This window comes from Capsicum annuum, unplaced genomic scaffold, assembly GCF_002878395.1.
Source record: "Capsicum annuum cultivar UCD-10X-F1 unplaced genomic scaffold, UCD10Xv1.1 ctg996, whole genome shotgun sequence".
NCBI classification, from domain to species: domain Eukaryota; kingdom Viridiplantae; phylum Streptophyta; class Magnoliopsida; order Solanales; family Solanaceae; genus Capsicum; species Capsicum annuum.
Window position 1 is genome coordinate 789,190 of NW_025896054.1, and position 17,565 is coordinate 806,754.

The 17,565-nt window shown below is 35.9% G+C and overlaps 1 protein-coding gene across 3 annotated transcripts; it reads right to left on the reverse strand.

Moving 5' to 3' along the window:
* Positions 1-4,467: 4,467 nt before the first annotated feature.
* Positions 4,468-16,245, reverse strand: LOC124895785 (putative lipase ROG1). Of its 3 annotated transcripts, XR_007051878.1 has the most exons (13): positions 15,883-16,245; positions 14,424-14,491; positions 13,468-13,538; positions 13,101-13,346; positions 10,100-10,263; positions 9,930-9,985; positions 9,783-9,835; positions 9,587-9,707; positions 8,796-8,893; positions 6,466-6,565; positions 6,294-6,340; positions 6,146-6,188; positions 4,468-4,824 (listed from the first exon to the last, which is right to left on the reverse strand). XR_007051878.1 is itself a non-coding variant. In XM_047406211.1 (11 exons), exons 1-10 carry the CDS (start codon positions 16,026-16,028, stop codon positions 6,494-6,496), a joined length of 1,095 nt encoding a protein of 364 aa, XP_047262167.1. In that variant the 5' UTR covers positions 16,029-16,234; the 3' UTR covers positions 6,023-6,340; positions 6,466-6,493. The 3 variants fall into 3 exon arrangements, 1 of the variants encoding a protein (XP_047262167.1); XR_007051879.1 differs by lacking the exon at positions 4,468-4,824 and having other exon boundaries at positions 6,023-6,188; positions 15,883-16,232; XM_047406211.1 differs by lacking the exon at positions 4,468-4,824 and having other exon boundaries at positions 6,023-6,340; positions 15,883-16,234.
* Positions 16,246-17,565: the final 1,320 nt, after the last annotated feature.

The following is a 17,565-nucleotide window of genomic DNA, read 5'->3' on the forward strand; positions in this document are numbered from 1 at the left end:
GTGGGACTCCCGAAGCAGAATCAATATTCGAAGTCTGAGCTCTATTTCGGGTCCTCATCCCATGAGTGGGACGGACCTCATTTGTCTGTGCATTCTGATCGATGGTACGACGGAGAGGCATGATTGTTTTTCTGAAACACAAAAGATCACTAATTAGGGGACAATTTCGACTCTTAAGCACGAACTAAACCACAAAGAAGAGAAACATTCCTAAACTCTTAGTAGCCTCCTCCTTATAAGTGTGGCGCGCTAGATTCTACCCGACGTGATTTTGTAGACACCCTGGGATCATGAACCGTGCTCTGACACCGAGTTTGTCACTATCCGAACAAGGGCCTGGCCGTGACGGACATCCCGAACTATGAAGGCCTAGACGTCCTACTCTATCTGATCTGGCAATCATGCACAACATTCATATAATAAAAGAAAATATGAAATTTTAATCTAATACGAAAATATGGTCATACTTTGGATTTAGTTTAACCATACAGAATGAAATCTAAAATCAACTAAACAACTTCTGGAACAGACTGCGAAATCTCTACTACATGATCTAAGGATAACTGTCTGAAAAATTGGGACAAGACCCCCAGTAGATAAAAACAAAGGAATAACATAATCTGAAATGACAGGCCTTCTGAAACAAAGAAGGCTCACCACTGCATGGATCACTTCTCCCGGGATACTCTACTGATTAGCCGAACCCCTAGACTGAGCCTCCGAACCTGGGAGGTAGGGGGTCGATACAATTGTACTGGTACACAGAGCAAATCCAAAATAATAATTTATATTCAACATATATGAGAGCAATTTAAAACATTTCATAAAAATATCATATAGTAAGAAATCTCATGGGCATTTCTGAAAGACTGTAAAATCATCTGAACTCTGTGACACTCTTTATTTTACTTCTGTGCTAGGTGGTATACACTACAACTCTGAAATTCTACAGGCTATATGGAATCTGCCATTGACTCGGCGGAAAAGCCCCCAACCCAAGTGTGCCGCAAGGGTTGGAGTCTCTAACTCTGCTACGCCACACGGCCTCGCCAGCGTAAAATAATAAACCCTGATCGATAAATCACGGTTTTAGGTTAAGAGTTACTTGAACTCAAACCTTCTTCGGGTAACCACCTAACCTTCTTTAAGCCCAATTTTAACTCTTTAAAATATGCATTCTCTGAAATCAAACTCTGAAAAATACTCTGTTATGGCATACATACTTATGGTATCGTCATACCATTGACTTGAAAGTCACATTCTCTGAGCCATTATTAGTATTAATAGTCTCTGTTTCAAAACATAAATTTGGGACCACCACCGTATCAATAAATCACTTCAAAGAAACTCTTTCTTAAAGCTCATGTAACATATGAAAGAAACTCTCTTTTTCAACATTTCAAATACACAAGGTGGTCATGTCAAAGATATCCATCACATGCGACTCTTTCTTTTTAACACAAGAACGAAATCATATCAAGAAACTCCCTCTCATCATCATCAAAATCATGTTAAATACTTAAATATTGAAAAGATTCTCTTCAAAACATTAAACAAGCATCTTAAATCATTCCTAACAAGTTCATCAACTCTAAATCATCAAAGAGAGGGATTTCAATAAAAATACTCTCTATCAAATCTTCAACATCATACATATTCATATAGGTTTAAATCAATTTAAGTTAAAAGGCCTAAAGACCAAATCAACAATACAATTAAACGTTCATAATGCATAATAAAATCATATATTCCAAAACCCCTTTCTAAAATTCATGCTTGATAATCTTTAAATCATGTTCTAGCATTTACAAGCCCATGTAGTTTTTAGGATAAACCCCACGTACCTCAATTTAGAAATTTGATGGATGATTCTTGAAGCCTACGGTTTGGGAATTTCAAATCTTCACTCAGTTTTAAAAATCCACGGTGGAATCTTGAGTTAATTGGGTCTTTAGTTTGAAACCTAGAGAGTGTTCTTGTGAATTTTTGAAGAAAGTATGAATAATGAGGTCACTTGGGAGTATAATCCCGTGTTTAAGTTGATAAGAGGGTGGAAAATACCTAACATACCCTTAATGAGACGAAATAAAAATATAATGGGGAGCCCGATTTTATGGGCCACTGCGACGCGCCACAATCGCGGTGGCTCACTGAAAATTGACGAATGGGATTCTGAGGATCCGCGACGCGGAGCCATCGCGTTTTCCCACTGGTTGGGACCTGAAACTTCAGTGCGACGTGCCAAAATAGCACTAGGCTACTGAAATTTGACAATTGTTAAATAGACCCCCTCCGCGATGTGCCAAGCACCAAAATGACGGTGTTTTACGACTAGGACTTAAATTTAGCTATAACTTCTTGCCCGGGTATCGAATTTGGGCAAATCTTCTATCGACGGAAAGCTCATTCAATTTTCCACTTGATAGAGAGTCAAAATTAAAGAAATTCTATATGTTTTAAACTTTACTCACTTAGGAAGTCAAAATAAATGAGACTAGCGCATGGACGATTTGGGATGTTACATTCACATTTGTATTGAATGAGTTTTATGAATGTGACAATCGATGAGAAAATTTTTGTTTTATGTTACATAACCTTTTTAGTGTATGTAATGGATATTACATGAAAAATTATCAACGTAAATGTTGAAAATAAATTAACTGATAGTTGTTTGATGTCAAATAATTTTTCTTTGCAATAAAAAAATAATCAGTATTAATCATGATTGATATTGGTGTTTGCTTTCTGGCAAGATGAAGAACATTATATAAATACTATGTTAAATATAAAAACTAAATTTTGTTCATACCAACAATCTTATAAAAAGAGTAATGTGCACCAATAAAAATCAAGATACAATATTCATGTCAAATGTTACTAATCGCAAAATCGAAAAATGTATAGTTTGATATAGTTGATATCAAATTTAATACCATCTGATGCGACTTAGTTCATATCGATTTCATTCAACGATGTAAAATACAAAACAAACGTTAAAGTAGCATAATATTATATAAATACTATATAAATACAAAAAATAAACTTTGTTCATACCCACAATCTTAGAAAAACAAACAGTAATAATCGAGCATCAAAAAGTTAATTCAAATTATTAACTATATTAGAAAACAAACAGTAAATAGAAAAAATGATTCAATATCAATTTTATACCAATTTAATACAGAAACTTTTTTAAATATTTGCAAGTTTGTATGTACTGTTATAGTCCATGAATACAACTTTGTTACTACCGCATCATGTACACGCTTACTAGAAAAAATAAAAAGAAATAAAGATCAGGGATGACAAACATGAACACTAAGTGAGAAAATAACATATAAATGATCAATCATTCGGCAACAAGTACTAAGAATTCATTGATATGCATGTTGATATGTGAATTTATTAGAAGAAGCTACTTAAATGGTGTACAAGAATTTGATGAACTAAAAGTCTGTATGCTTTTTCTGTAAGAAGAAAGTTAGACCAGAAAACATAATTAGAATCATCGGAACATAGATATGCATGACTTTGCAACAACATGACTCTCTCCATGACGAACCATCTCCCTACGTATCCCATCTCTCTCCATGACGTATCATGATTGATTGCAAATTAACTGAATTCATATTTGTTATCTAAAGAAATACTTGTTTTTGCTTTTCTTTCAATTTGAGCAATTGGCTCATCAACTTCTACTTTATCACCAGGATCTGAATAAAACAAATGAGAGATAATAAGAACCAAGTATTAAAAAAAATCATGATGGACACAATAACAAAAGACATACTCTTCAGCAATTTAGCCACTATGCCATCGCTTATGGATTCACCCATATAAGGAACAACAACATCAACCAGATCATCTTTGGCAGAAACACAAATGAGGCCAAAAAAAGGCACAAAATATTAGTAACTGTATCACAGACATTTGAACAAAGTAGGAAATGACAATTTAAGCATTTTTTGAATTACTATTAATGAAATTGTCCGTAATCTCACTGATTGTCTAAAGAAATACTCGTTCTTGCTTTTCTTTCAAAATATAATCAACAACACTTTGTTAGAAAGACGTTTTTTGTTTAAATCGTGTACAAAGAAGAAGGTAGTGTATGAAGATGGAAACATTAAAATAGGAGGAAAAACGGTTAGAGGGATTTGGGGTGGATAAATATCAGTAATTAAGGTTAACTATTTTTAAGAAAGATAAATTGTATATTAATTATATTAAATCTTAATTTTCCTTTTTCGTTAATTACTTTTTTGTATTTTCAACAAAACAAAAAAACCTTTTTTATATATATTAATTTAAATGAAAGTTGCTATAACGTGAAAACTTAAAAGTTTGGCTATAACTTATAATAACTAATCTAATAAGTTTATATAGTTAATTTTCCCACTAAAACTAAAAAAAATATATATATATAAATGGCCTACGAAATTAATTCTCCCCAGTCCTATCAACAAATGATACAAAAACCGTTCATGTATGTACGTTCAATTGAATTCATCAGTAGTGTTGATTCAAACATTAATTATGTCAAAAACACGCTAAATAAGTACAAATTGAACTAAGGCTATTACTATTATGGGTTCAACAAAACTCAATAGCTTTTGCTCAAACTTGTATCAAAGAATTTCATCTAATATGCATGAATAATCTATTCAAAACCAAGTAAACAAAAATAATTATAATCCCGAACCCATATATTAAAAATTCTGAATATACCATCTGTTCTGAACAGACAATCAAATGAACCATATGCTCGGAAAATCATGAATCCATGAAGAAAATCCTGAATTCGCATTTGGTTGCTACAGAGATCTGAAAACAGTACGTTAAAAATGAATGTACAACCTTTTTAGACGTATACATTTGTTTTTTTTTTAATATGTGCATACATGGTTAGAACTGAAAATAATGAGTTTAGTTGAATCCACAACAAAACTTGTTCTAGATTTGTCTCAGCATACCACATGCCAAGTCTCTTTGTTCTAAGGCAGAACCTCCAGCAATCCCTTAAAGTTGACACCAACTTTCACTTGGACACTTTTTGCCGACATTTTAAACACCCGAAGAAGGGTTCTATTGTCACTTTCATGCGCCCTTAAAGTTGGCACCAAATAAAAATTGGTTAAATATAAGTCTTTCATGTGCCCTCAATGAGTGTATCACACTCACTATGCCATGCCAACAAAGGTGTCAAAGTGACGCAACATAACCATACTTCGGGCGTTTAAAAGGAACCAGACCTACTTGAGGTGTATAAGTAAGAATGGATGACAACTTTTTAAGGGGTTGTACACCGGTTCCGCCTTCTTCTAATGAAAAATAATAAATCATTCATATAAAGATCTTGCAAGAAACAAATACATTAGCATCCAAATTTTTCAGATTACTAGCACACGTTCAAACAAGAATTTAGCTTATAGTGCTGCTGATAACTTCATTGTGGAAACTCATAGTAAACAATTTCTCAAGTATTAGTGCTCCATGCAGTTTAGATCCAGGACTCTTTTAAGTTAAATCTGAAGAATCTTCTCTGTAATTTGAAATGGATGCACAGCATCCTAACCCTAGGCGCAGAAATGGAAGTATAATACTCACTCCGTCCCAAATTAGTTGTTACGTTTCCCTTTTCTAAATTCACTTTGTATAGGCTGGAAATCCATAGCAGATTCTAAATTCGCTTTGCTCTGCCTCCCACAAATCAAGTGCTCGTAAAGACACCATCTGAGAAACTACCTACTGTTATTACTTCCAAAAAACTATCTGATTGCTAATGTTATTTCCAAAACTTATGGTGATATTCATCCTGTCTTTCCACTTTAGCAGTATTTATCAAGTCATTGTCATGGTGCGGAGGGGTGATATCTGACCAGTGATTTAGAGATAAGACTCAAACTTTAACTACACAAAAAAACTGAAGATTGTATGTCTGTATTCACACAGAACATTAGTTAGTTTGACCCTCGTACTACAAATCAAGCCAAGCAAATTGAAAGAGAAAGAGATTACTATGTATCGTTGATGAATGGAACTGTGACCATGTACACTAGGCCACAATGAGTTAATAATGTTCCTCATAATGGCTTATTGTTTTACAATTCATAGAGTGGTCATACAAGGACAAGGAGAACCTTACCTGCGAGCCCAGAGGCGGATCCAAGATTTGAATTTAAGAGTTCCTATAATAAGCTCAAGTTAATACCATAATAACAATTGGATTCATAATCATTTTATCGATAACACATTTTTTTAATACACATATACAGAGTTTGGGCAAAAATTACTAAGTTTGTGTGAACTCATAATAAACCCTCTAGATTTCTGCCCCTCCCTGCAACCATAGAAAAACTCAAATTACTTTTCCAGCATTTTACAGCAGGCCTCCAATGCAAAAAATTTTAGAAGTCTAGGACAAGCAAGGAATAAAAAATACTATAGATGCAAATCATTGATCACCTTGAAAATTTCAGACTTGACTTGGCCTCTACACAATAAAGTTATCAATCATATGTTGTATAACATCAGCACCTTCAGCATCCATATTTGGATCCTTCACCTGTAAACAGAAGTATTGAAGTTTTAAGCCCACAGTACATGTAAGTAAGATACGTGAAAAAAGCTCCGGAAAAGGTTCAAATATGCCGTTTAAAAAATATTCGAAATTGAGCATATGCACCCTTCATTAGTAGCTTAGATATGTCCTTATCCAAATATATCCTTAATTCAATTGGAGCGCCCGATTAACCAAATTAGCTGATTAATAAGCAAAAAGGGGCTAAATATGCTCCTTAAAGTATGTGAAATTGTGAGATCACCCATAATTTCAACTTTAAAACAAGTTCAGGAAATATGATTACTGTGCCAATAATTAAAAATCACAAGCTCCATATTAAAAACTGCAAGAAGGGAATATGAAAACCCAACAGTCCCCTTGGAAATTTGAAGATTGTAATTTTGAGTGATAGCGACATATCAGATACTGAGCTTCCCTTCCAGTCCATCAACACCATAGTCATGCAGCAAAATCTTCGTTTACTCTATATACTTTTAATGGAATTTAGATACAGGTTTATTGAGTGTGACAAATTACATGTAGTTGCAGGGTTTATGAAGTGAATGAGAAACTGCATCAAGTTACAAGGGTTTATTAAGTGAATGAGAGACTGCATCTAGTCACAAGGTGTATAAAGTGAGTGAAAGATTCAGGATGAGAAAATACAGAGGAAATCGAAGAGAGTGAGAAAAGTTTGCAATTTCAGTTGGTCAGGATAAAAGGAAATACGGAAGGATACATTAGATTTGTCCTTGTTTTGGGAAGACAAATTGTAAGCCCGGGGATAGTATACTACTCCTTTTTACCTTTTTTATCTTTTTAACTTTTACGTACCGAAATGGACATGAAATAAACTCTATTCCATCATATCCATCATCATATTTCTAACAATACATAAGACCAACAATACAGAGCTTCAAAGTCCAATCACCAGTCGCCGCCTATGCCACATTGCATTTCAACACCTACAAGAACTACTTTTATTTAATGCTTGATATTGTACTCTCCCTCAGATCCATTTTATTTGATGGTTTTTGACAGTGTAGTTTAACAACGAAAGAAAGGCTTTTGAAACTTAGTCTAAAAGAAGTCATCGAAATTTTATGGCTATGAGATTTTATGGCTATAAGTCAATCTCATTAAGGTAAAAATAATAAGTTTAAAGTTAAAAAGTTTATAAATATACACAATGCCCTCCTCCCAGCTGGCTTACAAAGTGGAGTAAATGAACGACATAGTAGTATAAAATATATCACATGCTACAAGGGTGTCAACTCTTTTTTTTTCTTTTTTTTTTTTTGGATAACCGCGGTGTCCAGGCCAGCTTGCAGGCACCTCAACTAATTCCATGGGTTTGTAAACCAAGGCTAGATGGGAATAAATCACCTAATGTTTGTCTAAATTGGGAATCTAACCTAAAACCTAATGGTGCTCAACCCACTACATTGAATCACTACGCCACACCCTTGGGTGCAGCTACAAGGGTGTCTATGTCTTACCCTAATTGCTACTACCACCACCACCACCACTTGGGCTATAATAATGTTCTCATTTTAGCACCACACACTCCTCCACTATGTTATCTACATATCTAAAGTGATTAAATTTTAGACTAGCTCCCACCATTACTACCACCACCACAACCACTTGGGCAGTAATGATGTTCTCATTTTTTAGCACCAGGCACTCCTCCACTATGCCAACTACATGTCTAAAGTGGCAAAGTGGTCCAGAAAGAGACATGGTTCAAACCAAAATCTATCTCATCTTTTCTAGTAATGCAAGGTCAAATAGTGCAATACACAACATGTAAGCAAGGGGGTTTCGACAGAAGGAAATGGAATAGTAATAACCCTGTTTCAAATACACAAATTGCTGGTTCAATGCAGTTAATCGCCAACCTTAAACCTTGTTCAAACTGCATAGCTAGTTAATACTTTGCTTACAAGTTCTTGAGCCTATAAAACATGCAAGCACCAGGATACAACACATGAACACATAGGAAAAAGACAAAAGTCTCGTAAGCACTTTTACAGTCTTAAATCTGCGAGGTAGATGAACAAAAGTTATCTTCTACGTATTAAACAAAACTGTGTACAGTTCATACTTTCATCAACGTACTTAAATGTGACTTGACTGTGGTTCCAGGATAACCAATAAAATATCTATAAATGCTCTGGGAAATCGCGTTGTTAATTACCAGTATACTGGAGAGAGAGAGAGAGAGAGAGACCTGAATAACACTGTGAGCAGCAAATTTACGCCTGCTCATGTGAAAGCTAACATCCACTTTATCCCATGATACTTTACTTAAACCAGTCAACAGTTCTTCTGCATAAAAGTCCAAACATGAGTACTGCAATATTCAGAAGCCAAGAAAGGCATATATACACATACATACAACATACACACATGCACACAATACAGAGGGAAAAATCAGCGTTCCAGTGGAACAAAACAAAATGTCATCGCAATTCGCAAATATAACATTCTCGAACCTAAGAGTGTAGGGCAAGTTTGAAAAACTTGCTATGTCTAAAAAGGACAAGGGCCTATGTTACATGTATTTGTTTAGGGTCTACATGTTCAAATACACATGATGTAAGTATCTGTATGGATGCATAATGTTTTTTTTTTTCATAATTTTGAGTGTATTTTGAAGAATTTTAATGGAATACTCATATCCACTGTACAGCTGTTTCTGATCGACACAGCTTCGACAAAGGAAAATGAAGGATCCATGTGATACAGAGGAGGGCCAATTACCATCTCTGTTGTACAAACTAAATGCTCCCTCCATTTCAATTTATTTAGTTTGTTTAAGAACGAAGGCCACTTGTCTAAATTTAGTAAGTCTACAGTTCTAGCATTCCCATTTTACCTTAATGACACTCCCTTATAGGAGTGAGGAGGCATGTTTACAACCACAAAATTCAAAGGATAATTTTGGTATGTTTACACACCTTTAGTTTAAGACCACAAAATCCAAAGGTAACCTTTTTTTGTAAGGAAAGAGCTACAAACCTTCCACCTTGTCCAAAGAATCATCTTCCTTCACAACAGACTCACCCTGCTCACCGTCATATGCCTTGCAATGTTCTTCGTAGACAATGTGAGGATACTTTTCATTCAAGGATTCTTCCCACTATAAACACCAAAGAGATTTTTCACATAAGATATGATAGGTCACAGCTAAACACATACCACGGAAAGATTGTACCTTGGGTAGTTCATTATTACGTCTAATAGATGATGTTCTCCAACCAACAATATCTAAAAATTTAATGTGAAGGAAAAATGGTCTATTTCAGAAGTTAGGGAATCATATAATTGCTGAATGCCCGATTCAACAATGCAATCAGGATACGGTCATAGCCAACATTTGAATATGCAACCCGGCGCTTGAATGAACGCAATGCAGACCTACATACGTGGATTTTTCAACTAATCAGCATGAATATACAGTAATATTTACTACAGCTCCCAATAAATGGACCAATTAATCGTATATGGACTTTATTAGTCTCTCTAACATACATGAAGTGTAGTTCACCATCGTCTTCCACCATGCGTTTAAGTAATGGAGGCCTCCCTTCATCATTATCACAAAGAAAAAGGTGCCGCCCTGTTCTTTTAAATATCCAATGGATTACATGGAAAGCAGCTTTCTCTAAGGCAGTCAAACCAAAAAGAAATGGCACCTGACAATACCTTAAAACATTAATATTACCAAAAGGTTCAACAGCTGACATCAAATTTTATATTCTAGACAAGGAAGAAACCTCAAAATCTTACAAACATGAACACACTTGGGAAAACAGGAACAATGCACTTTGACATTTGTCAAGATATAGCAACAAATAAAATATGTTACAGATTAGCAATCGCCTGGATACTTCCAAATAGTCAGATAAGAGAGCATTCCTGTTTTTATGGTCATCCAGAATTAATCTGGGACCAAAATCTATGCAAGGCTAAACACTGTCATGTCCAAATAACTAATCCTAAGCTACAGGCAAGTAAATCAAACAGAATAAGTAGATGCAGAGCCATCACCATCTTGCAGTTCTTGAGGAAGTTGAACTGTAGAAGAACAATGTCAATTACCAGAAAGTTCCAGGGTTAAAGAGTACAGATCTTTTATGCTTTTAGAAACTCAGAAAACAGAAATCAAGCTCACGACATACACAGAGAGACAGTTATGGAGACCTAAGAGGTTCTTCAGTATGCAGATATATGATGAGATAAAATGTGGTTGGATTAAAAAGCTTTCCACACTGGGGTAGCATTTAGCACACTTTTACTAGTTTAACTTGAGAGTAAATATAACTGTCCAGCGATGGAGTTTAAATAAAGGTCTAATGAAAATCAAGACGGCAACACTTACATCTTGATGGGTTACCATCAAGGTACGACTCTTAGCCCGTTTCTATTTGCCTTAGTGATGGATGTATTGACGTGAAAAATTCAAGGTGAGGTGCCTTGGTGTATGCTATTTGCGGATGATGTAGTCCTGATTAACGAGACCGGTGGTGGAGTTAATGTTATGTTGGAGGTTTAGAGGCAACACCAGAGTCTAAAAGGTTTAGGTTGAGTAGGTTCAAGATGGAATATTTGGAGTGCAGGTTCAGTGAGGTGACACATGAAGATGATGTGGTTGTAAAGCTTGATACTCAGGCCTTTCAAAAGCGAGATAGTTTCAAGTATCTTGGATTTATGATCCAAGGGATTGGAGAGATTGACGAGGATGTCACTCACCGTATTGGGCAAGGGTGGATGAAATGGAGGCTCGCTTCCGAAATCTATTGTGATAAGAAGCTGCCTCTTAAACTCAAAGGCAAGTTCTACGGAGAAGTGGTTAAACCAGCTATGTTGTATGGAGCGGAGTGTTGGCCAATCAAAAACTTTCACATCCAAACGATGAAGGTGGCGGAGATGAGAATGTTACGATGGATGTATGGGTTTACTAAGAAAGATAGGATTAGAATTGGGGTTATTCAGGATAAGGTGAGAGTGATTTTTGTGGAAGTCATGATGCAAAAGCGGGTTGAGATGGTTCAGGCATGTGATGAGGAGGGGCACAGATGCCCCAGTGAGGTGGTGTGAGAGATTGTCTAGGGATGGATTCAGGCGAGGTAGAGGTAGAGGTAGAGGTAGACCGAAGAAATATTGAAGGGAGGTGATTAGACATGACATGAAACAACTTCAGTTTACCGAGGACATGACCCTAGATAGAAAGGTATGGAGGATGCGAATTAGGATAGAAGGATAGTAGAGAGTAGTGCATCCTTGCTAGTAGGTAGGAGGACTTGATAATGGTACCCGTGCTAGTAGTCATAGTGCTAGTCTTGTTTCGAAGTAAGTGAGTAGTCATAGTGCTAGTCTTGTTTCGAAGTAAGTCATCATTTGTCGTATTACTTGGTGCTAGTCTTGTTTTTGTTATTACCTGATGTGTTATTACCAATTGTTCTGTGTTCTTTTACTATTTCTTTTCAGGACTGTTTTCGCTTGAGCCGAGGTCTATTAGAAACAACCTCTATATCTCACCTCTCCTCTGAGGTAGTGGTATGGACTGCATACACTTACCACCTGTACCGGACTTTGTGGGAGTATACTGGGTTTGTTGTTGTTACTGTTACTAATTCATAGCATTCATAGCTACTCTTCTGCTTTCTTCTCTCATGTCCATATGTTCTGCCCCCCATGGGGCACCCTAAAAATATGGAACTCCCTCTACCAGGCACAAATGGGTCTCCCCTACCCTCTCTCTTGGACATCCCAACCCCCCGGGGCACCCTAAAAATATGGAAATCCCTCTACCAGGCACAAATAGGTCTCCCCTACCCTCTCTCTTGGAAAACCCCCCGGGCACCCTAAAAATATGGAACTCCCTCTACCAGGCACAAATGGGTCTCCCCTAAACCTTGCATCAACTCCACATATCAGAAGCTCATCTTGCCCGTCCATTTTTTCTATTTTGCTGTATTTTATCTGGTCTTTGTTTCTATAAAACAAAATTCTTATATTTTGCAGTAGCTTATCCAGATATCAATGCTCTTGCATGAAAATCGCATCGGAGATGAAATTAGATAGTCTAGAAAAGCTTGTCATAATTTTGAAATTAAAACTAACACTTTGTTTTCTTTCAGAAATCAGTACAGGCAAAATGACAAAAGAAAACAAAAAATTTAAACTTGTGTCAGGGGTATTTGGGTGATAAATACTATTCCTAACTAGACCTGATAAATAGGAGGATAACACATCAATAATCCAAGATACTGATCAAGAGGAAATGGATAGCAATCCAATCCAATCTGACAGATAAGTTACATAGGCATGCCAGATGAGCCTTAAAACCAACTAAATCTGGTTTCAAAGTATCAAAATATGGAGGTGTGAATCTATTTCTTCTGCTCCTAAGCATCATTTACCCAATAATGAGACCAAGTACATATTGAATAAGGATAAGAATCCATTTTCCTCAATTACAATTATTGCACTTAAGTATTTGATAAGATTTGAATAATTACACTGATACCTGCTTGTTACCCCTAGAAGCAAGATGAGGTGTGGCGACGGTGATAAAATTTATTGGTTCCAAACCAGCTATCGTGCAACCTTTCAACCGTTCTATACATGCATTGGCTGATAAATCCTCAATATTTTCCATTCTAGGAGGTCTATATAACCTTCCAATGGCATATCTTGCCACCAACCCTCCCACAGAGTGTGACACAAAAGAAATTTTCTTCAGACCTGGCTTTCTCTTGATCACTTCAAGAACCTAAATTCATCTCCACAATGTTAGTCAATTTGGTAGACGTACCAAGCTCTGGAGCATATATTAGAAAAGATAGAATGGATGAAGCATCAGAGAAGAATGAATAGAATTAGAAGAAATTAACCTCCTCAGACAATCTCTCACCCATTACATCAACACCATCCAATGTTAGTTTTGCCATATTACGTTCGCTACCTGCAGAGCAAATAATTTTCTTTAGTCCTCCTTTTGGTATTCCATTTTTTCATGCACTTACACCGAATACCAATCGGATATTGGACACATGTGGAAACTGAAGCAAGATATGTTACAAAAGTGCAAATGTCCATACAATCATGTGAATCACTCACTGGCAGTCAGCTCAAATGAAACTACGCAAAATGAGAAAGAGTGGCAATTTCATTAGAAGAGTTCAGTGAACGCAGTTTCCCACTCTTAATAAGAAAAAGGAGAGGGGGAGGGGGGTGTAAATAAATAAAGCACCCCATCCTCGTAGACAATGATTTTCTCCATCTCATGAAGAAAATATACTTGTATGGAAGAAGTGAAAAGGCTTTTGAATCCAACATCACGTGGAACGGTGGAAGAGCACAGATATTGAGCAAAAATAAACACCATTTACCAGCTATTATACACCTGCGAACTTAGTAAATTTTAACAAGCATGATTTATTGTGGTATCACATTGACTTGCTTTACTCAAAAGGAAGTTTCTACATAATGCAGAATATAAATGAAAGTATGCCCTAAGCATGACTTGTTGAGGTATCACATTGACTTGCTTTACTCAAAAGGAAGTTTCTACTTATAACTTATACTTCAAAGTGCAACAGCTCATACAATTCAACCTTGTTCTCATTTTCATGCATTTTACTTGGACTCGTAACAGATGATATACCATAAGGACACAGAGTGCAATTACTTTATCAAAATCTATCAATGTAAAAGGCAGAGAACAGTAAAAAGAGTATTATTGACAAAGCAGCAAAATGGTAAGTGTAGGGGGGATGAAGGGTAGAGGAACTGCAAAGAAACACAAGCATGTGAAACTAGAAATGCCACTCCAGATAGATGCACTTACAATGAACAAAAACTTTGTCAGGAAGCCTCCGAACAAATTGCTCAGCACCAAACTTCCAGTCTGTGGCGCTGTTGAAATATATGGATTATAAATCAAGGTATAACAAGTACCTTTGCTTTCAGGGAGAGCCAGAGAACCATTAGAAAATTGTTCTACACAGCATGAATTCAAACAGCTAGCACATAAGCATTCAAAATGAAGATAACCCACCCAAAAGAACTAATGAACACAGAACACAGTCTAAAAGCAGTTTTTTTTTAATTGGCATGGAAATTTTCGTGATCTACATACTGAAATAAACATTCCGTATGGTCGTGAAAATAGCATAGATGCATATTATGTAGTCAATCAATTATGCATAAAAGGTTCTGAAAATTCCTAGATAATGAAGCAATGAAAACAACTCCAAAATGTGTATAGGAAAATATCCAAAATAACAAATGTAAACAAATATCCTCAATATCCAGAGGAACTATATAAGGACTAGAGAAACTAAAATATCACGGGACTAATAACGAAAAGGCATAATACATAAACAAACATTTAAACTTGTCATCAACTAGCAAATAAACACTCACACTTTGTATATATACATATGGACAACTCAACTCGTCTTCAATTTTCCGGTTGAATACTCCAGGTTACAAAATGATCATCTAAACACCTCCAAATTTTATGTGTCGCATGAGTGTCGTGTGTTAACGAGAGCCAACGAGGACGAGTTGGAGCGTTGGAGCATCTAGTTGTCAATTGAGATCAAGTTGAGGTATTTAGATGTGCACTGTCAAATCAAACTTGGCAAGTGAGCACTCCAACTTTGAGAGTGCTGATTTAGACACCTCAACTCCTCAACCGACAACTAAACACTCCAACTCGTCTCCACTATGTCTCATAGACATCCAATACTGACGTGACACATAAATTTTGAATGTGTCTAGACGCTCATTTTGTAAGCTGGAGTGTTCAACTCATACAATGAAAGGTGAGTTTAGATGTCTAAATACGCAATACTCAAAGTTGAAGTGTTGAGTTACCGACTTACCGCTTGCGGCCAAGTCAAAGTGTCATTCTATGTATTATGCTATCTCAAAAATCACTATCAAACAGTTGTAACTAAGATCAAAATTCTCCATTCTCCCCTTTTGATTAGATCATAAAACTTCAATTCCATCAACAAAAACAAAAAATATATTACTTCAACTTCAATACCCCGCAAAATGAATGAAATAGGAATATAAACCTTGCACACACAAAAAAAAAACCTTCGGAGAAACTAAAAATATCAGGGACTAATAACAAATATAAAAAATCACTATCAAACATTATGAACTAACATCAAAATTCTCCATTTCCACCTTCTAATTACATCATAATACTTCAATTCCATCATCAACAAAAACACATAACTTCAAGTTCAATATTCCACAAAATGAACGAAACACGAAAGCCACACACATACCTTCCGAGAATACCGTGGACCATAATTACAAGATGATCAACTGACGAAGCATCCGATTCATCGCAACTGAAAACATCTTCTCCGCCGTTGACAGTTTCCGATGAGCAAACTCCTCCTCCGTTCTTCTCTACTTCTCCTTCATCCATTCCGTTCTTCAGCTGATCCGAACAACACAACAGGGTTATCAAATTAGGGGGGAGTTAGGTAAACCGCTTTGAAGAAAGAAAGGGAGGGAGGAAAAGCCAGAGTCAGAGTGAGGTGGTGAATTAAGGAAGAACACGACGTGGCGGGGACTGCTAACTTCTTAACTCACCCTTTTCATACTTTCACGGACGGTGTTCATGGTCGGTTTGAATTAGTTAGTTGTTAAAATAATCAAAATTAATTTAGTTGGTTTTTAAATTTTTAAAATCAAACTAAATTATAAAAAGAAAATAGTCATTGGTTTGGTTCAGTTTGATTTGATTTTTTTATTTTTTTGATTATTGACTAGCTTACTCCAATTATCTCGAAAATAAATTCCTTTTTTAACCCATAAAAAGAGTAAGTCCGTCAAGTGGGTCGGACTGACCCCCCTACTCAGCCCATTTAAAGGACTCGGCCCGGTTTGACCCGGTCAGATAAGCCCTGGGGCTTTAGGATTTCAGATCCCGGGTCGATTATTTTTTTAGTTTGGGTCCAGTTAATCCGGTTTGGACCTAGCTCGATCCAAGCTCGTCGGTTAATCGATCCGATCCGGCCCGGATTCAATTTTTTTTTTTGAGTTTTGGATCAAACTAGCCGTTGGCCCAATTTGGGCCCATTTCTTTAAAAAATTTTTTTTTACTTTTAAAAATTATTTTTTAATCCCAAAAAAATTCTATAAATACCCTACACCTTTAAATCAATTTTCACACAATTTTTCACTCTCTCAAATCTAATTCTCTCTCAAATCTCAATTCTCAATTTTCAAATATTCAATTTATTTAATTTCTTAAAGTGTGCACTTTAGTTTTTTAATTTTGCGTTTACAAAGTACGAACGGAAGTTTCTAAAGTCGCAACCTTCAGATACTTCAAAAATTTGATATTGTCGTTCCATCTCTTACGTTTAATTTTTATTTATTGTATTAATTGTTTAATATTTAATTTTATTATATTTGTGTATTTTGATTTTTTTTAGTTTAATTTAATTTATACTATGGATAAATTAAGAAACATCGCTACTAAAGGTGTTAAACATTTTTGTCCTAGAAGTGATAGTGGTAGTAAAAAACGAATTACTAGTGGTAGAGGTAGTTCAAGTAGTAGATATACCCGTGTGCCTTCGCCTCCGGTACCGTTTGGTACACCTTTTGAGGAAGAAATAGGTGGAGGTGCTCACGATATGGATTATGTAGAAGGTCAGGAAAATTATGGTATAAAAGAAGAAAATGAAGTAGATGCGGTTAATTTAGACGAAGAAATGAAAATATTAGTGAGACACCCACAGTAGAAAATGCTAACGTTAGATCTGAATCGGTTAATCTCCCTCTCCGTCCTCCTCGTGCCGCAAGGCCTCGTAAAACAACTAGTGTTGCATGACAATTTTTTGAATGTATATCAGATACTGAAGTGTAATGCAATATTTGTCAACAAATATATAAGCATAAAAGCGGAGGCAAACAAGGAGTACGGGTACGTTAATGAGACATCTAGGTGAAGC

Excerpts from the sequence above, each read along its gene's own strand:
- LOC124895785 (XM_047406211.1), bottom strand. The coding sequence starts at position 16,028 with ATGGATGAAGGAGAAGTAGAGAAGAACGGAGGAGGAGTTTGCTCATCG. Across the intron at positions 13,347-13,467 it reads GTGAGAGATTGTCTGAGGAG|GTTCTTGAAGTGATCAAGAG; the intron begins GTTAATTTCTTC and ends AGATGAATTTAG. Across the intron at positions 9,986-10,099 it reads GATGGTGAACTACACTTCAT|GTCTGCATTGCGTTCATTCA; the intron begins GTATGTTAGAGA and ends CCACGTATGTAG.